This window comes from Rutilus rutilus (assembly GCF_951802725.1).
Source record: "Rutilus rutilus genome assembly, chromosome: 13".
Classification (NCBI taxonomy): domain Eukaryota; kingdom Metazoa; phylum Chordata; class Actinopteri; order Cypriniformes; family Leuciscidae; genus Rutilus; species Rutilus rutilus.
Window position 1 is genome coordinate 10,414,294 of NC_140218.1, and position 23,676 is coordinate 10,437,969.

A 23,676-nucleotide genomic window follows, 5' to 3' on the forward strand; every position below is an offset into this window, starting at 1 on the left:
CGGTCGAACACAAAAGGGGGTGTTTGGCTGGATATTCACATTCCTCTTTCCATTCAATGAAAACAGCCATGCTCCACAATATGACATTCTGAAAATGCAAAAAGCTTTTTGGGTTATTGTGTAGTCAATATGATTAGCTTTAAACAAATGGTATGATATTATTAGCTTTATACAAAAGTCTAATCAAGTTCATCCTTTGTTCTGATCCTTAACAAAGGACAGAAAGAGGCAGAACTGTCAAATTAGGTAAATGCTTTGACTGTGTTAAATAATTTATTTAATGGTACAGAACGACTAACGTTTCGACGCCCATGCGTCTTCTTCAGAGTCAAATGCATGAAGAAGACGCATGGGCGTCGAAACGTTAGTCGTTCTGTACCATTAAATAAATTATTAAAACGTTGTGTGTGAGCACCAACCAAGCTGAAGCGCAAGTGACCCCTTTTTATAGCTACACACATATTTCATTAATTTCAGCTCTAAAGAATATATTTTGAAGAATATTTTGTTGATAAAACATCAAGTCAAACTCCAGCACTATTGTGAATCGTCTGCATTATTTTCTCAAAAAGTCTCAAAAGCATTATGTATTCAGTACAAACAAACTGTTGTCTGAAATCTGCATAATGTGGAAGAGGCTGATGTTCTCGTTTGACGTAAGGCACAGAGGGAGAGATTTTTAGGTCATGGAGACAACTCCGATATGAGACTTGTGCGTCATACATTTCAGTCAGGACAGCCGTCAGCGGATGTTTACCAGTAGAGTAATCCGACTCAGTTTGGCCGTCCCACATGCACACACTGAGAGATAGACCTCTCTTTACCTCTACGTGTACCATCCCATGACACCATTCCGGACACGACCTCTTTAAAGGCATCGAGTCTGGGTTTTAGGGCACTCATCGCAAGTGTTATTTTGCAATCAGAAAAACATGCAAACAATGCCAGTGTAAATGTGCGTGTGCAAGGTTGCACGTTTGTACAATTGTGTGTTTGGTTTGTCTCGTCATCCCTCACGTCACATGTTTGCCCAGACTCCATGCTCAGTAATCCCACTCTTTTGCCAATATTTCTGCTCAATCTGGTTTCATCAGGTCAGGATTAGCAGAGATTAGTCAAATGCCCAGCCGCTGCCATGCATTCACTCATTCATTAATAATATTAATGTCTCTGTCATCAGAAGGCAGCACATGACATTTCTCTTGCTATCTTTTTCAAAAAACCCAACCCTATATTAAACTTTGGTGTTACACTTGTGCACCTGCCATGAATGACATGTCTGCTTGTTGAGTGAAGGTGTTGTTTTGTAGACTTACATTGAAAGTTGGACTCATGTCATATCTAGAGGCCGGAATTGACTTGCGATTGGGCAGTTTCCAGCTTTTTTCCGGAAAACAAATGCCTGGAACACTCTAGCAATTAACTTTTTTTGTCCATAATTTTTAAATTGTGCTAATGACTTGTGTCCAGCTTTTAACTTTTTTTGTCCATAATTTTTAAATTGTGCTAATGACTTGTGTCCAGCTTTTAGTAAATAATATCCATGACAGCAGAACTATTATCTGTCATTCTAGCAGAGTATTTTTAATGATGGACAATGACTCAGAATAAACTGAGTATGTGAGGAGGTTGTTGATCATCAAAGCTAATACTCCAGCTAAGAGGCTTAGTGTGGCCAGAATGGCGAGTAGGAAACCAATTCTCAAAATTACCTAATTTTTCTCTGGTTAATTTTAACACTATGATAATAAAATGTCTAAAGACAATAGAGAGTGACAGGAAACTTGTGATTGTTAAATTTCTTTGAATTGCAAAAATCTCCCTTCCTGTCATTCCAATTCAACATCCTATGGGCGTGGCCAATTCAATTCATTTAGAAATTTGCCCAACCTTGTTGAGCACTACAGCTCAATATATCAGGAATATATGCATTAACCACTACGTTTTCTTGTTTCTTGAGGGAGACTCTTTTTAAGTCATCTGAAAACTGCTTCAACAGTCATCAGGAAACAAAATGGCACTGACAAGGTAGTTTCATCATACACAATCGACAATCCTACCACTTTCTCAATCCAACCACTTTCTCAATCCAACATTCTCATAGTATAAGCATATAAAAGATTTCATAAGTTTGAGACTACTTATAGTCAAGGCGATATGTGAAAATGATGTTCACTTTTTCATAAAAGCATGAAACTTGGTACACTTGTACATTTTCAGAAATCGAGCCGTCGCAAAAACGCCTCGTGGCGGCCATTTTGCTTTCCGCCATAACCAAATGATGTATTTTGTATTATATCTCCTGAACCAAACATGATAACAGAAAATGTGATGTCTACCCCTATGTTTTGATTACATTTGCTTGTCAAATCTCAGAGTTCAACGCGGGATTTGCAAAACGCTTGCTCTTGAAAGATGAGCTAGTTTGAATCATGTTTGGTTCAGGAGATATGACACATATGGTATCATATTTTTATGATACAAAAAAACCTTTTGGACAGTTTATTTTTAAGAGTGTAGGGGAGCGTGGGGCACAACCTAACGCAGGGTTAAATGTAACACGGACCTTTTACATAGTTAGTCATGGTCAAGCAGGTTGTGTTTCCGCTCTTTTTCTCTCGCTGCCAGAAGACGGTCTCCCGTGGATTTGTGGAAAATTTTGATAAGATTTCGTGAAGATTCTGGACTAAGAGTGTTTTGACACCATGCAAGTACATTTTTTCATCATACGTTTTTTTCGGTTTCTGAGTTGGGAGTGTACGTCACCAAATCTAACTTTATATTACCTTAATCACTGTCTTGTTAGCTAAAACATAGCACCATTTTGAAACATGTCAGCAACTCCTAGCAACTGTTAGCTTGGCTTAAACTATTTTTTTTACACAGTGGGGTTAGTTGTAGCACAGTGTTTCAACTAAGCCGCCAAGTGTACAACGATAATGAAATGAAAACAGGGAGCCACACAACATTTCAGGTTTGAGTATTTAATTATATATTTATTTTGCCACATTTAACTTTGTTGGACTTTCACAATGTTGGAATTTAATTGTCTAAGTATGATTTTTTTCACATTTGTTTACTATGCATTAATCACTAAAAAGCCTGTTTTTCATTTAAAATGTGATTTTGAGCTCGTTTTTATTATTATTACTGATCTCATTAACAATACTAATTTTGCATGCAGCTGCCACAAATATAATTCAATAGCAATTACAATATCTCTATCCATGACATTGATCCATAATAGAAGGATGAATGGATGAGGGATGGATGTATGGATATCTATCTAATACACGTGTACAAACAATATCAAACTATACAGATAAAATAGTTACAAGTGTTACAACTAACCCCTCTGTCTGTTACAATTAACCCTGCATATGGGGTAAGTTGTAACATTTGCACTTCTGTCATTCAGTGCGACTGTACAAAAATGGTACGTCCTAGAAAAAAAACTTTAAGTGTTCATTTGTAGCAGAGATGTGAATGTTGCTTTTTGTGTAAAAAAGATTAATCTAACTTAATTATTTTTTTAATAATTGAGCCAAAACCAAAATGTGTTAGGTTATGCCCCACTCTCCCCTACCTTGAATTTTCCAAACGGGATGTGTGGTTTAACATTCCTAGCAACTAATATATATAAGGATTAGGTTTAGGAAACACTACACAAATAAAAAAGACTTGACTACAGTCATTGCATTAACAGTTTTTAAAGGTCCAACAGTGAGATCTTTGGAGGGTTGGAGAGCACAGGGCTAAAAAATAATGGTAATTTTGATGTTCAGCATGGCTGCCAATATTGTGCCTTCAAAATGTCCTTTCAAACACAATGAATGAGGCAGAAAGCTGAAATGTTTTTCCCGTTCTCCTGCTCAGGAACACAGAACACAGTTCTTCAGATGAGATAAAAATGCACTTTCTATTTTTGAGGCAAGGCAAGAGCTTGTAAAGGCATGAATCGGTACAAACAGAGGTTGACCACCAGGTCAAATCATCAACTTCAATCACTCCACTTATTGGCTCTTCCCTGTTGTTTTGTCTTCCCCTCTTTCTCTACCAAACTTTTAATTATTTTCTCTTGCTTTTTGCTTAGCTTACTTCTCCTAGACTTTGTGTGCATTCGCTGACCCACATATATGCCTTTTCTTACTCCACATTCTTCAGATCAGAAACAACCAACAGCACAGCTGACTCATTAGATGGAGTAGCTCAGGCAGGTCCATGGGTAAAATATCTAGTCAGCCAGCATGCATTAATGACACAAATCAGCATGTTATATTTCAGATAGACGTCTGCTTGCTGGCACATGCAGAGGAGATAGACCCCAAGTGGTCCTCAAGCACCTGCCCATTTGGTCTCTGACTAGATAAGTGCCCTTTTCTAAGTCATAAGTGCATTTTAAATTTGGCCCATGGCATAAATTCTCAATTAAGTATGTGCCTCGTTGTGGCCACCACGCAGCGTTCACTGGTGACAGCCAGGTAACAATAGTGTGTTTACCCTAAGCTTTGCATTGTTTGTCACTGCTGTCAAATTAAACATAGAGCCAGCCTAACCGGCAATAGCCGTATAGGGCTAATTATACATTAATTATACATTATACATTAATTATGTTTAATGTAAACATTAAGCTCAACAACAAAAAAAGCGAGTCTGGCGTAAAATAGCGTCGTGCAGAGTCGAAAATGCCACCGAAATTAATAAAAATTCAAGATGAATTTTCCCTGCGTGAGATTTTGTTTTTTTATGTTTATATACCATGTGATATAATTGAGCAATATCACACAAGCAAAAGTGCTGTTTTCCCCAATATCAGCACTATTGCAAATATAATTTTATTATTTTCATTTTAATACAACAGTTCAGTAAACAATAAATAAGTTATCAATGTAACATTTTAAACACACTAATGTCAATTTTGACATTTTGCTCTATTTCACAAATGGAAATAGTTCTGAAGAGCAAAACTCTGCATCACAGAGTGGTGTTTCGTTCATGAATGAAGCAGCTGGTTTGAACAAATCAGTGAATGAATGATTCTTTGACTGACTAATTAAGACTTGCCGCCACCTACTGGCGGTTTCAGTTTCATATAAAAGTATTTCATATAAAAATTGTTTTAACATTATTCCGGCAAATGTAATTGCAGTGCCATGTATCTAAATAGCAATAATAAATAGTAATTTCTGTCAGTAATGCACAACATTACTTTTGCTCATTTACCAATTCCAGCATTATGCCAACAACAGACATATTTATGTAAATAAATTATAGGTGTTTTATAGTGTGTAACTAACATATTCGTATGTGTTTTCTATAGTAATAATGAGAGGGTTGCCCTTTTTTTCCTCACCTGAGCACCTGCTGTTTGCATCGCTGATAATGGGTTTTATTGCTGACTTGAACCTGGGCTCATTTTCCTCTGGACTGAAGTGTTGAAGCTGAACTCTGAGGCATGATGTGTTACTGTGACAACACTGCATCAGCTTCAGCAATCTGGATGATTTAAAGCTGGTCTTATTCATAGGCAGAGCAAACATATTTCTGTTGTGGAATACAGTGCAGCATTAATATTCCTTGATTTACAAACACAAGAAAATATATTTAAAAAAAAACAAAAAAAAACATACTCCACCATTTCAGCACAAAATCCTTTGTCTTCATTCACAAACCACCCGAAATCCAACTTATCCAGGTGGTACTTGCGCTGGTATAAAGTGAGGCTGTAAGTATTTAAAGGTGCACTATGGGTTAAGATAACAAAATATATAAGAAAATGAATTTATTGAGCAAGTAAATAAAAATCATTGTTTAAAAAAAAAAAAAAAACTGAATTATTGAAAAATGCACTAAAACTACTGACATGACAAAATGTGAAAACTCACATGCATTTCTTCTATGAAAACTTCTCAACGCATCAACGGTAGAGTGCGACCAAACATCCAAACAATTTGAAAATGTTCTTCTTTTTATCAAGATATAATTAAATGTGATTCTGCGAGCATGCAGCAGATCATATGAGGAAATGAATTGTGTAATATTATGAGAGAAAAGTGTGGTGTGTACGGAAACTTCAAGGACATTCATTCTTGTGCTGATGAGTTTCTCTAGAGCAGCTCAAACTGTGTCTTTGTTGGGAAATATTTAGATCAGATTTATACTATCAAATATGTTCATATGTAAATATTTCATAATAATAACATAAAAACATGTTCTTAATTCACATCTATTTTTATCTATCTATCTATCTATCTATCTATCTATCTATCTATCTATCTTTACATCTATTTATATCTATCGATCAATCTAGCTATCTATATATCTAGTGTGTAGTCATTACAACATAACTTAAGATACGGATAAGAGAATATGAAAGACAGAAAGTGGATAGAAGAGAGAGACAAGGTGATTGATTGATTGATTGTGTGTGTGTGTGTGTGTGTGTGTGTGTGTGAGAGAGAGAGAGAGAGAGAGAGAGAGAGAATTAAGAAAGAAAGAGAGAGAGAGAGAGAGAGAGAGAGAGAGAGAGAGAGAGAGAGAGAGAGAGAGAGAGATCATAAAGAAAGCTCTCAGCATCTCACGTTCAGATGTTCGCGCGTCTTTGACTGTCGTCACATCACTGTTTATAATCTGACTGGAGTTACTCCCATACGACTAATGAAAATCCAGAGGATGTGATAAGAGTGTTCAGGCTTTAACAAGTGGCCGGTTGAGGGTTCGAGTCGCAGGCAGCATGAACGCGGATTGCGCGGGATATTACAACGCGGAGAACGTGTTTGTCAGCGGCTTCACGTGCCCCAAACCCGACAGCGACGCGCGCGCGATATTCTGCTGCGGGTTCAATGACGTCAAATACTGCTGCGACGATCCCAACAGCTTTTTCCCATATGAATATGGATACATGTGGTGGCTTAGGTAAGACGATATTTTGTGAAACTACTATTTGTTATGGTCTGCCTAATTTTAAATTATGTAGCCATATGGTTGGCTAACTTGACAATGACAATTAAGTTTGTAGTCACCATGCACTATCATAAAAAAGTAAACGAGAGAAATGATAAAGTTTGATGATATTGTGATATTGTGTGAAATTATGGATACATTTGTCTAAAACAACACTCTCTGATTCTGTCTTTACCAAAACAACAACTTAATGGGAATTTTCACTCAAAATGTATTAACTGTCCAAAATTGAAATTTACTCATGATGGCCTTCAGAACCTTTCATTATTTTGTTGAACACATGCTTTCCCATTCTACAAAAGTGGTTATTTATACTGTTACAAATGAATGTATATTTTATACATTTTTATAATATCTCCAATAACTTGTAAATCTCATTTGTATGTTTCGCCAGCATCCACAGCATGCCATGCCTGTTTCCCAAGTGTCAAACGGCTATTTCAGACAAGATTTTCCACTAAAATTGACTGCATAATGAGTGTTGTTCTGCTCATTGTAAATGGCTGTCATGGCTTCATGCATGTTGACATTAAAGTGATTTCTTGTGTTTTTGTTGATAGCCTATTCTGCTAAACATCTTTTGTGTTACACAAAAGGAAGATAATCGTACATGTTGAAAGACAGTGTTCTTTATTTTTTGAGTGAATTTATGCTTTAAATCAAACAGTATCAAGGACAAACTAGTTTATTGTTATATCTCTCCAATATTGTTAAAGAAGTAAAATGTGTTGTTTTCAGGAGCCATGATGCAGACAAAACAGATTTTCAAAAGACAATTGTTTTAAATGCCAAATTTTCTAAATGAACACTGAGCAGCAAAACAGATGAAAGTTTAACTGAGAAACATACTAAGACTTGTTTTCATTGAATGCATCTTGAACATAAGAGTGCTTGTCATTTTTCCAAAATAATTTGTATTCTGCTTCTCAGGAAAATTTATTTTGATTTAAGGATGTTTATATAATTTTTCAACTGGAAAACAAGACAAAGATAGCCTACTCATTAAGAACAGGATTTTCAGGCAATCTGTTAACATAATTGGACATTAACATTTTGTTAATCAATGTTTAATGGGTCCATTGATTGATCAGAAGGAGGGTTGAAGAAATTAAATCGTTTCCAGGAGCTGACACCAGAAATCAAAGACAAACTCTTTAACAAGAAATTAAAAGTAGACATGTTTACAAAAGAAAAAAAAAATGGCAAGTGGTCTAATCACACTCTCAAGTTTTAATTAAGTCTTGTTTTGAAGAACACTTTCTTCACAGTCACCTTACAAGACTTGAAGTGATAACAGACACTGTCATGGAAAGTGCTATATTTATGGTATTAATACCTGAGCTTTGATTGACCGATTAAGCTGTAGCCTAATTAAATGACTAATTAATTCATGCAAATTGTTGCACTTTTTGATGCCATCATATGCAATTAGAATAAAACACCACCAATTCAAGATGCAAGAACTGCATCACTTATGTAGCCTACATTGTTCATAGAGCCATTATTATGTAAATTGTTGCAATAACTTAAAAGCTGCCATTTACATCAAGAATGGTGAAAATGTATGCATGTTTCTTGAATCTTCTCATTAATTTGATGATAAGTACAACCTTTGCATTAATCATCAATATTCATGGCTGAAGTTTAGTTAAATGCTTACTTGGGAATTCATGCATATCACAACACCTGGTTTTATAGGAGGCTGAACAGCTTCCATCAGGTGTTAATTAGAACTATTGTAGTTTTACTGGATGCTCACGGAGGAAAGTTTATTTTTGCTCAAAGGTTGCTTTTTCATAGCTCCCGAGAGTTAATGGAGTAATCACTTCTGTTTCAAGTGTAAATTTCATCTCCGGTGTGTCTCTCAAAGTTCCTTGATAGAAATCAAAGTACACTGAAAAAAAAACAATAAGTAAAATTTACTTAATTTTTCTTTGGCAAGTTTTTGCACGAATATTTTTTAAGTAAATTTCACATATGGAATTAAGTAAACTCTACTTAACTAAGTTAAGTGAAAGTAACAAAGAAAATAAGTCATTTTAACTTGGCTAGTGAAAGGTTGAGTAATATCTATTTAGTTGACGTTTCTTTTGCAATATAACATTGAATTAAACCACACTGTTGAAGTATATGCTTTACTTAGAAATATCTTCGTAATTAATATAATATGTGAACGCAGAGACCTGAATACTTGGTAGACAATACACAATGACGGTAACATTTGATGGATCATTTTTGTGTTTGAATGTGTCATTTTGAGTAGAAAATAAACTCCAAATGTCACAAAAGATGGCAAGTTACTAATCCTAACATCAAAAGCACTGATAAAACAGTGTAAATACAGCTGGAAAACAGTGAAAAAACCAACCGCATTAATTATTCAAGGCCCAGTGCATGATGGGAACACCAGTATCAGAAAAGTTGAGCAATTTTACTTAAAGGAGTCATAACCTGCAATTTTCACTTTTCCACGAGAATCAATGTATGTTATGATCGACTAACGATTATACACTGGCCGGGAAGCCGATATTTAAAAGTGAAGCGTTTGTTTACCTCAGGGTAAATAAACCAGCGCGCGTGCACGCGCACTCAAATACGAGATTTTGATTTCAGCTCCCTCTTGACGTCATGAGGTAGTAGGATATACCATATATGGACACCGCAGCAGGAAGCCCCCCTTCCCCTCTCCCCCTCATATTCAGTTCAGTCGAGAAAGATGGAGAAACCGAGTGCACACCGGACTTGCTCTGTGGTTGATTGCCATAAAAAACATGTAAATGTGTTTTATCTCCCAAAATCGGACGAAACTATCAGGGACCAGTGGATAAAATTCATTTTTAATGACGCTGTCCTAACAACCCTTTCAACTGACGTGCAGAGCCATATAGAGCGTCCACGACAGCCAAAACATCGCATTGATCTCGCGAGACAATAATGCCTTCAGAAATAAGGGTAAAAGTAGGTCTGTGTTTATTTTTTTCCACTTTTCTTTTTTAGAAGGGCCTGAAAGACTATAATACAGCAGTAGGTATCCAATGTAATACTAGGTTATGACTCCTTTAATTTTATAACGTTGATATTTACGCTTTCATTTCTACACGCTTGAATTGAGTACTAATATAGAATTTACTTTGTTTTTTTTATTTTATTCTTGCCTGAACTAACTTTTTCATGTAAATGACATTTGTTTTTTTCTGTAGTATTTACTTGACCAGAAAATCTTTTTTATGGGACAATTCTTGACATACAGTAAGAGAATAGAACTATAAATTAATTTGAATAGCAGATCGTTTGGTCTTGGTGGAATTCGATGAGAAATGTTCATGCTGAGATATCTGATTGCAGATCTGAGAATGGTTTTGACATTATTGAGATCTCTTCTGAAACTCAAGAGGAGACGTGCCAGAAAAGTGTTTTTGCAGGAAAATATCTGAGAAGCAAATGTATGCATTTGCTCTCCATTTAGATTTAGATTAGATTAGATTAGATTCAACTTTATTGTCATTACACAAGTACAGGTACAAGGCAACGAAATGCAGTTTAGGTCTAACCAGAAGTGCAATAGCAGCAAGTGCAGGATATACAGTGGTTCATAAGTGCAGAACATGGATATGTACTGAATAAATATAGAGTTGAATACTATTATAAACAAAAATTTACAGATAGATTGTCCTATGAATATAATATACAGATAACTATTACTGTGAACAGAATTTACAGCTAGATATGTACTGAATATAATAATATACAGATGGCTATTACTATAAACAGAATGTTTACAGATAGATATGTACTGAATATAATATACAGATGGCTGTTACTATAAACAATTTTACAGATAGATATGTACTATGAATATATATACAGATGGCTGTTACTATAAACAGAATGTGAGCATAATATACAGATGGATATTACTATAAACAGAATTTTACAAATAGATATATGTATAAGTTAGGCTAATGAGCAGTATAACAATGGATTTAAAGTAGTGCAAATAAAGTTTGGACAGAAGCTATCCGAGTGAGTGCAGTGGAAAGTAATTGCATATTACAGTTAAGGTACGATATTGCAATGTATATATAACAGTCGGTACTGTAAATAAACAGTCGGCAGTGCAAATGAGCATATTCCAGTCAAGGTAGTAGTGCAAGATGCATATGTAAACAGTTGTTACTGTAATAACAGTCAGCAGTGCAAATGAACATTATAGTATTGCAAATAACAAAATGGAGGCAGGTGTGAGGAGGGAGAGGAGAGTCAATCAGTATATAAGGGGAGTGGGATCAATGAGGGTTAGAGTTTAATAAAGAGACAGCTCTGGGGAAAAAACTGTTCTTTAGTCTGCTGGTCCTGGTCCGGAGGCACCTGAAACGCCTGCCGGAAGGCAGGAGAGAAAACAGTCTGTGGGCTGGGTGAGAGGAGTCCTTAAGGATGCTGCGAGCTCGATGCAGACAGCGTTTCCTCTGGATGTGCTCGATGGCAGGTAGTGGAGTCCCAGTGATGCGCTGGGCGGTTTTCACCACCCGCTGCAGTGCCTTGCGCTCTGCAACAGAACAGCTCCCATACCACACTGTAGCACAGTTGGTCAGGATGCTTTCTATTGCACAGCGATAGAAGTTCACCAGGATAGTGGAGGAAAGCTGATTCTTCCTCAGTGTCCTCAGGAAGAAGAGGCGCTGGTGAGCCTTCTTGACCAGGCTGGAGGTGTTGGTTGTCCAGGTCATGTCCGCCGAGATGTGGGTCCCCAGGAACTTGAAACTGGAGACACGCTCAACAGCCATTCCATTGATGTGGATGGTGTCGTGTGTGCCTCTTGACACTTTCCTGAAGTCCACGATGAGCTCCTTCGTTTTGGTGGTGTTGAGGAGCTGGTTATTTTCGGTGCACCATGTGGCCAGGTGCTTGATCTCCTCCCTATAGGCAGTCTCATCGTTGTTGCTGATGAGACCAATCACCGTAGTGTCGTCCGCAAACTTGACGATGGAATTAGATCCGTACACAGGCTTGCAGTCGGAGGTGAAGAGGGAGTAGAGGAACGGGCTTAGCACACAGCCCTGTGGTACACCAGTGTTGAGTGTGATGGATGTGGAGCAGTTGGAGCCTGATCGAACATTCTGGGGTCTGTTGGTCAAGAAGTCCAAAATCCAGTTGCACATGGAGGTGTTGAAGCCCAGGTCTCCAAGTTTGGCTATTAACTTAGTTGGGATGACAGTGTTGAATGCTGAGCTGAAGTCAACAAACAGCATGCGTGCATAAGTGTTCTTATTGTCCAGATGTGTGAGCACAGAGTGCAGTGCCATGGAGACTGCATCCTCTGTGCTCCTATTGCTACGGTAGGCAAACTGGTGTGAGTCCAATGTGGATGGTAGAGAGTCTTTTAGGTGTGCCAGGACCAGCCGCTCAAAGCACTTCATTACGATGGGTGTGACTTTAACTTCATTGCTGTCTAGAAGAAACATCAGCGATAGTATAAAGAATGTCTCGGTTACTGATGTAACCCTCGTTCCCTGAAGGAGGGAACGAAGACGTTATGTCCCTCCTTCCACAACCCTGAACCACCTCGGAACGGCTGGGATCCCGGTCTCGGCTCGCAGCAAAACCTGAAAAAGAGAGTTGCTAGCTGGCTTATATACCCGTTTGTCGGGTAGGAGTGACTCGGCATGCAAATCTCACTGGGCAATATCCATTAGCTCATTTTGTTACCCCTCGAAAGTGATTGGGCTCCCAAGTGAGACCCCAATACGCCAGTATTGACGTAACATTGATTGTGACTGACTGAATAGAAACTCTCATTTGTGATCATTGTTTCCCACAGGATCCCATAGCTTTACAGTTAGAAATGTCCATATCATCCTGGGCTTTCCCAAAAGCATCGTAAACCTATGTAGAGAGGTCATTGTTACCAATGGTTTCTACAATTCATTTATAGGCTCATAATGCATTTGGGAAACATATTCCTGGTCAATACATCTAAACAAACAGCTTGTAACCCCCCACCCCCAACACCCAACCCCCATGCATTTTCTTTTTGCAAAACATCAGCCTAATTTTTTCTTCTGTTGATTGTGTGGTGAAACATGGCCTGGACATGTTCTTGAAGGATGTAGGTGATACAAATCCAAATGTTCCACTTTCTGTCACTCAGGGTCAATTAGAAGCTAGTGCCTACTACTGTAATGTACTTTGGCTGCTTTAATCTTCAGGTTATTAGGTCAATCTGTCTTGGATCACTCTCACAAGGAACTCAGTTATGACTGTTTTCATCACATGTCACCATGACATGACATTTTACAGCATGACATTTCAGAGAAGTCCTTGGACAAGCAGTAATAATGGTGATTCACGCACAGGGGTTGTTCATGCTGACCCCTTGGAGCTTTATAGAGTTTTAAAAGAGTGTGATAAGAATCTTGAGATCTGTTCCATAACCTACACTCTTAAAAATAAAGGTTCCAAAAAAGAACCTTTCAGCGAATAGTTCTAAAAGAAAGAACCATTTTTTACTTGGTGTGAAGAACATTTTGTGCAATGGAAAATTGCACAGATTCTTCATGGAACCATAGATGCCAACAAAGATCCTTTATTTTTATATATGCACCTGCCTTCAATGAGGTGGGCTCTATTGATTTGGTCACCTAGCAACCACCCAACAACGACAAGTTTTCCATGTTTTCCCGAATGTGAAAATCTAACGAGCGATGCACTGCTAGTTTGACCTTTTACTGGTTAAGTAGTCTAAATGACCCACTGTGGCTCTTTAAGTGCAGTTTCTCCACAGGTGATGCTCTGCTGCTTTTAGTGTCTCTGCAACCTCTTCCACGCTAAACAATTCATGCGAAACAATCCATTAACATTAACTGATTTATGTAAGAACTCATTTGCTCTTTTCAAAGCTGGCTATAATTTGTTCTCAGGCATGCAGATGTGCGTCGGCACGCTTTAATAATCTAAAACAAGTCATTATCCTTTCATCATGGTCTTGTGGGGGAAAAGGATATTTGAAAGGAGTTGTTTGAAAGTGGAAAAACATCTAACCAAGTAATGGAATAATTGAAAGTGATATTTTTTATTTTTTTGGTGGAAAAACATTTGTGTTTTTGCTGTATATCTCTGCTCTCCCGCGTTGTTGGCCTACATCATAACTTAAACCTATTTCTGACTAGTGACTAATAATATTGCATCTCTCTCATGATTTCATGTTATCTCACTCAATCCTTAATTCTGTTTCTCTTTTATATTGATGACATCAAACATGGCACTGTGCATCCATGTGCTATTGTGCACTGAGTATTTGATGTCATCATGGTCTACATGTAAACAATTGAATCTCTCTCTCTTTCTCTGTCCTTCAGTTTGGGAGCTCTGGTTGGTTTGTCTATAGCTGCTGTGGTGCTGCTAGCTTTCATCATCACTCTTTGTGTGCTTTGCTACCTGTTCATCGCCACCAAACCCCGAGGGTTGGACAATGGACTGCCTCTAAGAGCACCAGGTATGTATACTGCTTCAACAATTTCTACTTATGAAAACATCTTGAGAGGAAAGTCCTTGAGATCCAAGAGAGGAGCTAAGGACTTTAATCTCATTCATATTTTGACACAAACTTGTTTTGAGTTTGCGTGTGGTTGATGTGAAAAATTAATTATATTTCCGAATGGTAAGCCTCCTATTAACTTAGATTGGTTCTGTCATACTACAGTAGTCAGCATTTGAAGTGGATCCAAACCTTTCATCAAAGTTATACATGAATTTTGAACAATACCCGTTCTTGTCTTATAGGACAACTTTGATTAACTTTTCTGATCCACTTCAAATGTTGACTACTGTATTATTTGTTTGTTCGGTGTATAAATAGCAAATATTTATACACATTGATTGTGAATGAATCGATTACATTCAGGTGCATAAATGAATCAGCACAGTCATGAAAAAATACTCTCAAGCAGACAAACAATCTTTTACACATCCATTTGATGGCATCTGTCACATTTACTTTAAGTAAATACAGTGAGTAAATGGATAAATATGTAAAGGGGTAATGTGCATTATCCTTCTTTTTGTACATATACTTGGGAAATAAAAAGTCCCCCTGTGGTGAAAATCAAGCTTTTAAAGTTGTTTATATGTCTATGTGGTGTTAGACATGCTTTAAGACAAACCATGTGTAAATTCATAAGTCAACACCATTGCTGAGTATTTTCTCCTTAAAGGGTAACTCTCGCCAAAATGCAACCTAGGGTCTTTTAGTTAATCTACCCGCGGCAAACTTTCATTTAAAAGCATAATTAGGATGGAAATGCCACTTTTAAGAGCCACTTTTAAGAGTGCCCAAGCACTCCCATTCAAAAGGCAATTTGACCAGAGATGCGAAAAGCGAAAATACGGTCAAACTTAAAAGTGGCGTTTCCATTCTAATTATGCTTTTAAATGAAAGTTTGCCTCGGGTAGATTAACAAAAAGACCCTAGGTTGCATTTTGGCGAGAGTTACCCTTTAAAACTGCAGTGAACCAAAGACAGTCTCAAAAACGCGGTTTGAAATCGCTGGTGTTTCTGACGTCACAAACTACCTTGTAACCAATCAGGTCAACGTGTGATCGTCAACGAGGGGATCTCTGAGCTGGTGTGAGTGAGTGGAGGCGGGGCTCATTTGCAGAGTTACATTCAAGCTATTTTAAGGCATGAACATTTTTTTTTAAGGAAAAGAAGTTTAAATATGTAATTTTGGTGATCAAAGATGAGTTTTAAGGGACTACAGCAGGACTTTAATGAGGAAATTATTTTGTAATGTGAGATTTAAAAGAGTGTGGAGTGATTCCTGGGAGAACTGTCATAATACAAAACTATATGACCCCAGAATGCTACGATTGACCAATCAGAATCAGTAATTCTGTTTAATAAGTTCAACTTTTGCCTGATGTTCGCATTTATAGAGCATTTTGTGGCAGAAAATGACAGTTCTGCTGTAGCAGTTTGGAACCTTGTTTCTGTCACAGAATTAAAAAATAATAATAATTGCGTTTATATCTTGAAATACTGACTTTTTTCTCAGAATTGTGGGATGTAAACGCGCAGTTGTGAGTTATAAAATCATAAATGCAACCATGTGTCTGTGTTTAGCTTGAAAGGCCGTCTTCGACGACAGTATTCTATAAAAATGAAGACATCTAAAGGCACAAGAAGACAATTTCTCAACCGGTTTTCTCCATTTGTAACCCTTTTGCCACCATAATGCAGTGAGGTAACCATGACGTCTACTCCCAAAATGGTCTATTGATTATAATCTGTAAAAATGATACAGTAACTTACTGTGAAAGTCATGCAACTGGTAACCTGCAATTTATTGTAAATTTACAGTGAAATAATTAACAGTGTATTTTTAGCCAGTTTTTAGGCTCTTTCGCATCTGCTTTGATTGCATGATCTGAACCCACCCCTGGCTATTTCCACATCACATTTTTGCGTCATCAGTTTTAGTAACACCATGAGTTCTAGCAGTAGCTAGGTAACAACTCAAGAGAAGTTGCCAAAAATGGAAAGTGAGGTCCCTTTCTTCCTCTTGTTTGGTTGCACTTCCAAAAGTATAAAACTTACTGAACTGCACTTGCGTGCTTCTGTCTCGGATGCGCTGCGAAAGGAATCGAGTTAATCATTGAACACAGTTTCTATAGAGACAAGGGGTGATGATTATGCATCTCTCATCATCGATAGTGGTTCATTTATGCAAAATTAGGATGGATTGTTTTAAGTCTTTATTGCAAAGGCCACCATTTTCAAACGTTAGACTCAAATGTGGTTCTTTTGTTGATCTTTTTTTATGTTTTTACAAGGCTTGAGCAGCACAACAAACATATTGAAGGTTATCTGGCGACGCTTTCACCAATAACAGTTCAAAAGCTTAGTTGTTTTGTGTGAGAAAAGGTTTCATACATCTCACACCTGTCGGCTCAGGAAGGAAACGAATCAAAGAAAAGCTATAGATTTTCAAGGCTCGAGAGCTCATGTAGGATGTGCTGCATCTTGAACTCTCTGTCAGTGTCAGGTGAATAGATGACTTGCTGTAAGTCCTAAGAGCTGCAGAACCAAGTGATACTCATTCAATCACATTAAATATTGACAAAGCTAGTATTTGCATAATCAGGTAGCTTTCTCAAGTATAACGTTGAAGTGGTTGAAAAGAACTGCTGGAGGGGGTTTTCAGACAAGACATTAACATCCCTTTTCTCTGACTTATAGACAGCATGAGACTTGCAGTTTATTTGCAATGCATTTCTGCCTTGGTTGCATCAGCTGAAAATGATTTTTGCTATAATAAATCTAATGCCCCGCACACATGAAACTCAAACTTCACAAATATAGATACATTCAGTAGTGGACAGGAGTGATGTCCAGCCTAAGAAAATTGACAATATTTATTCAAATATTATTAAAAAAGTGTTTTTATAAGCATATTGTGTAGTTGTTCTTGGAGTCGATTGTTTTGATGACGCAATGAAACATGCCAAATTGTGCAGGCATTTTGGCCAGGCTGCATTCAAAGAAATTACGAACAGAAATGCAAAAACAAGAGGGAACCAGTGAAACTGAAAAAAAAGATATAATAATTTTATAATTAAAATAAAACACAACACGCGCACACACACACACACACACACACACACACACATATATACATACATATATATACATGTACAGTGGGTACGGAAAGTATTCAGACCCCCTTAAATTTTTCACTCTTTGTTATATTGCAGCCATTTGCTAAAATCATTTAATCATTTTTCTCATTATTGTACACACAGCACCCCACATTGACAGAAAAACACAGAATTGTTGACATTTTTGCACATTTATTAAAAAAGAAAAACTGAAATATCACATGGTCCTAAGTATTCAGACCCTTTGCTGTGACACTCATGTATTTAACTCAGGTGCTGTCCATTTCTTCTGATCATCCTTGAGATGGTTCTACACCTTCATTTGAGTCCAGCTGTGTTTGATTATACTGATTGGACTTGATTAGGAAAGCCACACACCTGTCTATATAAGACCTTACAGCTCACAGTGCATGTCAGAGCAAATGAGAATCATGAGGTCAAAGGAACTGCCTGAAGAGCTCAGAGACAGAATTGTGGCAAGGCACAGATTGGCCAAGGTTACAAAAATATTTCTGCTGCACTTAAGGTTCCTAAGAGCACAGTGGCCTCCATGATCCTTAAATGGAAGACGTTTGGGACGACCAGAACCCTTCCTAGAGCTGGCCGTCCGGCCAAACTGAGCTATCGGGGGAGAAGAGCCTTGGTGAGAGAGGTAAAGAATAACCCAAAGATCACTGTGGCTGAGCTCCAGAGATGCAGTCGGGAGATGGGAGAAAGTTGTAGTAAGTCAACCATCACTGCAGCCATCCACCAGTCGGGGCTTTATGGCAGAGTGGCCTGACGGAAGCCTCTCCTCAGTGCAAGACACATGAAAGCATACCTGAAGGACTCCAAGATGGTGATAAATAAGATTCTCTGGTCTGATGAGACCAAGATAGAACTTTTTGGCCTTAATTCTAAGCGGTATGTGTGGAGAAAACCAGGCACTGCTCATCACCTGTCCAATACAGTCTCAACAGTGAAGCATGGTGGTGGCAGCATCATGCTGTGGGGGTGTTTTTCAGCTGCAGGGACAGGACGACTGGTTGCAATCGAGGGAAAGATGAATGCGGCCAAGTACAGGGATATCCTGGACGAAAACCTTCTCCAGAGTGCTCTGGACCTCAGACTGGGCCGAAGGTTCACCTTCCAACAAGACAATAACCCTAAGCACACAGCTAAAATAACGAAGGAGTGGCTTCACAACAACTCCGTGACTGTTCTTGAATGGCCCAGCCAGAGCCCTGACTTAAACCCAATTGAGCATCTCTGGAGAGACCTGAAAATGGCTGTCCACCAACGTTTACCATCCAACCTGACAGAACTGGAGAGGATCTGCAAGGAGGAATGGCAGAGGATACCCAAATCCAGGTGTGAAAAACTTGTTGCATCTTTCCCAAAAAGACTCATGGCTGTATTAGATCAAAAGGGTGCTTCTACTAAATACTGAGCAAAGGGTCTGAATACTTAGGACCATGTGATATTTCAGTTTTTCTTTTTTAATAAATGTGCAAAAATGTCAACAATTCTGTGTTTTTCTGTCAATAAGTGCTGTGTGTACAATAATGAGGGAAAAAAATTACCTTAAATGATTTTAGCAAATGGCTGCAATATAACAAAGAGTGAAAAATTTAAGGGGGTCTGAATACTTTCCGTACCCACTGTGTATATATATATATATATATATATATATATATATATAAATTAATTCATCTTTCTTTTCTTTTTTTGCAATAGCATTCACCGATGCTATACTTGTCCAGGTCATATTTCACCCCAAAATAAATATTGTTTTTGCATAAAAATTATTAGTTTTTTTTTTTTTTTTTTGCATTGTGATTTATATTCATGACAATTAACATTAACCCAAAATAGAATCCAGTTTGAGTTAATGAAATTACATCCAGTTTGTTTGTCATTAAATCCAACAAGACTCGAGGACCTGCGGCTGTGAAGTATCATTTTGCGGTAACACTTCATCATAACTTTTATTAAGAACATCAGTTACATTATAGATTTATTAACAGACCATTAAATATATGATCATTTAAGTTCTAGTCAATGAAATGTTATATACCTTCTTTGAGTGCTTTCATGAAAATGTCGCAATGCAAAAAAAAATTAAAAAAAATAATTAATGTGTGTTTGTGACTGGTTCAGCACCAAGATAAAGAGCTCAGAATCTGTGCACGTAATGCAGGTCTAAACGATATCCACTAGAAGGCTTAATGAGCAGGAGGGTTGAGATCTTCAGAGAAGAGAGGTTTAATGAGACAATCTGAACACATTCAGCTCTATGTGAGCGGTAATGTTCTCTAAAGACCTGAAGGGTTATAATTACTCTTGTTAACTCATTATGAGAACACAAGTTTCTCTACTTGCTAAAATTAAGGGTCTACTCATAACTACGCAAATTATGAGAGCTAAAAATGAAGAGAGTCCAATAATACAACACGACAACGTTGTGAAGCAGGGTCATGATACACTGGCATTAAAAAGTTTGGGGTAGTAAAGATTAAAAAAAAATAATAATAATAATTAATACTTTTATTCAGCGATGGCACATTAAATCAATAAAAAAAATACAGTAAATTTATGAAATTAACAAATATTACTTTTTAATTACTTACAAATATTTTTACAATATAACTGTTTTTAATGTATTTTTATTGAATAAATGTAGCATTGGGGAGATTGAGAGACTACTTTCAAAAACCTTAAAAACCTTAATGTTTTCAAGCTTGTGTAAGTGTAAGTGCACACTTAATCATGTTTTCCCCCAAAATTAGCTGTAATGGTATGTTTACCATGGTTACTGTAATGTTAAAAATAATTATGTCTTTAAACGTTAAACACATCATTGTAGTATTTCTTGAATTTAATTGTATTACTTAAAATCAATTATATACTGAAAAACAAGATTCAAATGAGAATCATTATCTGCAATAATGAGATTTTAAAAAGTTAAAAATAAACATCTGGAGGCATTTACAGTAATGAAAATGTGCTTAAATGTAATGAAAATAATGCAGAGCATCTAAATGATGCATGAAATGCCAAACACCACTAATGCCAAATAGGACAGCCTGGAGGTAGTGTTAAACTTCACTACCAAAAATTGGACCCCATTGAAGTCCACTATATGGAGAAAAGTCCTGGAATGTTTTCCTCAAACCTTAATTTCTTTTCAACTGTAGAAAGAAAGATGTAAACATCTTGGATGGCGTTGGGGTGAGTAAAACTGAGTGAACTAATCATTTAATTGATGTAAAATATTTAATTCAATAATTCAGAGCCTGCAATATAATGCAATATTAATATTTAACAAATTTGCAGTATATTCAAAAATATATATTATTGTTTGTTTCTGTCCTTTATTCATTAATACATTTGTTAATAATTTAAAGGACTTACCCCAGCAAAACATTAATGTGTGGCTGGATGGACTTGCATCCTTTGGGTTTGCTATAGCCCCAGGCTTGTAATAACATGAAAGACTAGTTTTGTTTATGCATGCTCTTGTATGGAGGCATTATGGTCAATGCAAGCAGTGTATTACATTGGATATTCTTACCAATGAGGTCCTGTTAGTATATGCATGACAGTATTTCAGCGTATAAATACTGAAAGGCAATTCCACCCTCTACAACATTTATTAAATTCTAAAGTGCCCCACGAGAGCTGTGCAAAGACATCCTCAAAGCTCTTGCAAATGCATCATAATGCTCACATAAATAGGCCTATTAATATTTTAAACAAATAGTAGTCCAAGGCACTCAAACCGGATATCACAGAAATCTACTAAAAATGACAAATAGCATATTATACATTACAAACACTAAAATTTAGAATAAAAACTGAAAATTTAAAAATATAAACATGTAAAGTATCAATACATTCTATAATAGTATATAAATAATACTAAATATCCCTGAGAGCACGAGTAAATATTAACGGATACCGTGGCGGAGAGAAAATCTACTAACAAGCTACTAACAAGCTTCCAATTCCTCGGTTAACAACCAGAGCTAGGAGGTCCAAAACAACCAAGGAAAAGAAAATGATGCTTCGATGCTGAAGAGACGGGTGCGTTCACAAAAAATCTGGTGCACACGCACTGATGAGCACAAACTCGAAGGGAGGGTGCTTGGTGGTAGTGGGGGAGGGGCATGAGAGTTGTAAACTAAGACTTAATTTTGACTAAGTCCCCTCAGTCTGCCAGACTTGCCGACTGCAGCTTTAAGCACGACTCACGTTTTCTCCAGAAGAATGTTTAATGTTGTCGGTGTTGTGTTTCTCAGGATCTGGGGCCAGTCCTCAGGAGGGTCCGAGCCAAGCCAGCGCGCCGTCGGGACCGCAAGGTTTCCGCAAGCATTTCCTAAGAGGCAAACTAGACTGTGACAACCAGCCGCCTGATCCGGACCGGCTGTTCCAGCGCTGCTTCATGGCTACGGTCACCACCATCAATGTAGAGGGACCTTCATAAAGCCCTGGAGCTGAACTACATCACCCAGGAGTCCTTTCAGCGGCTTTAGCCGATCATCATCATGCGACCGATGGAACATTTTCAACGATTCTGGTTTGAGGTTTTGGATGCTGTAGCACAAACTGAATGAAATCAGTGAATAATTGCCTCAAACCTCTTAGTAAAAAATGTACTATCATTTAATTTGCCCTCAAACCGTATGCTTTCCATCTGCTCAGTAGAGCTGCACACAGGCTCGTTGGATTTGTTTTTGAGGCAAGAAACTAATTAAACCATTAACATTCATCAAGACTTCAGTATCAGTATTCAGAACGGTAATTGCTGCTTTAAAGAAATAATAATGCTTTTGGTAAAGCAGTTTTAGTGTCCGCAGCTGAACCAAAGACGGAATTGAACTCAACGAGTTTGTTGTTCCTGAATCCTGAGAATCACAATAAACCATCTATCTCTCAAACAGGGTTTTCAGAGTGTACACACCAGCACGTTCCTTCTTGGCCTCCATCCTAATGGTGTCTTTAAAACCGCTTTGAGTGCCGTTTGAACAATCTAGGGTTCATATCCTGCAAGAGTCAGTCATTTGCCTGTTTGAGAAAGATGAAGCTTTCAAAACCAGCAAGTTAGTGCTGTTAAATCGACTAATCGCGATTAATCAATTCTAACATAAAGGTTTGTGTTTATATAATACATGTGCGTGTATATATATTTTATATATATATAGCCTACATATATGTGTGTGTGTGTGTATATATTATATATATATATATGTATATATATATATATGAAGAGTTCAGATGCAAAAGCCTCTAAGTGCCATCTGAAATTTTCTTCTAGAATGATCATTTTTATCAAGCTCGTATATTTAAGTTCAATAATTTCACTTAAATGGCAATGCAAATTACCCATTAATTGTCATTTAAGTGAAATTACTTAACTTAAATATACAAGCTTTATAAAAATGATCATTCTAGAAGAAAATTTCAGATGGCACTTAGAGGCTTTTGCATCTGAACTCTTCATATATATACACACACACACATACACATACATATACTGTATATATACACTCACCTAAAGGATTATTAGGAACACCATACTAATACTGTGTTTGACCCCCTTTCGCCTTCAGAACTGCCTTAATTCTACGTGGCATTGATTCAACAAGGTGCTGAAAGCATTCTTTAGAAATGTTGGCCCATATTGATAGGATAGCATCTTGCAGTTGATGGAGATTTGTGGGATGCACATCCAGGGCACGAAGCTCCCGTTCCACCACATCCCAAAGATGCTCTATTGGGTTGAGATCTGGTGACTGTGGGGGCCATTTTAGTACAGTGAACTCATTGTCATGTTCAAGAAACCAATTTGAAATGATTCGAGCTTTGTGACATGGTGCATTATCCTGCTGGAAGTAGCCATCAGAGGATGGGTACATGGTGGTCATAAAGGGATGGACATGGTCAGAAACAATGCTCAGGTAGGCCGTGGCATTTAAACGATGCCCAATTGGCACTAAGGGGCCTAAAGTGTGCCAAGAAAACATCCCCCACACCATTACACCACCACCACCAGCCTGCACAGTGGTAACAAGGCATGAT

At 37.4% G+C, this 23,676-nt stretch overlaps 1 protein-coding gene across 1 annotated transcript; it reads left to right on the forward strand.

The window, feature by feature from the left end:
* Positions 1 to 6,733: 6,733 nt before the first annotated feature.
* LOC311303055 (protein shisa-like-2A) lies at positions 6,734 to 22,081 on the forward strand (the record flags this gene model as incomplete). Its single annotated transcript, XM_084429329.1, has 3 exons — positions 6,734 to 6,915; positions 14,319 to 14,455; positions 21,897 to 22,081. 3 exons carry the CDS (start codon positions 6,734 to 6,736, stop codon positions 22,079 to 22,081), a joined length of 504 nt encoding a protein of 167 aa, XP_084285455.1.
* Between the last annotated feature and the right edge of the window lie 1,595 nt (positions 22,082 to 23,676).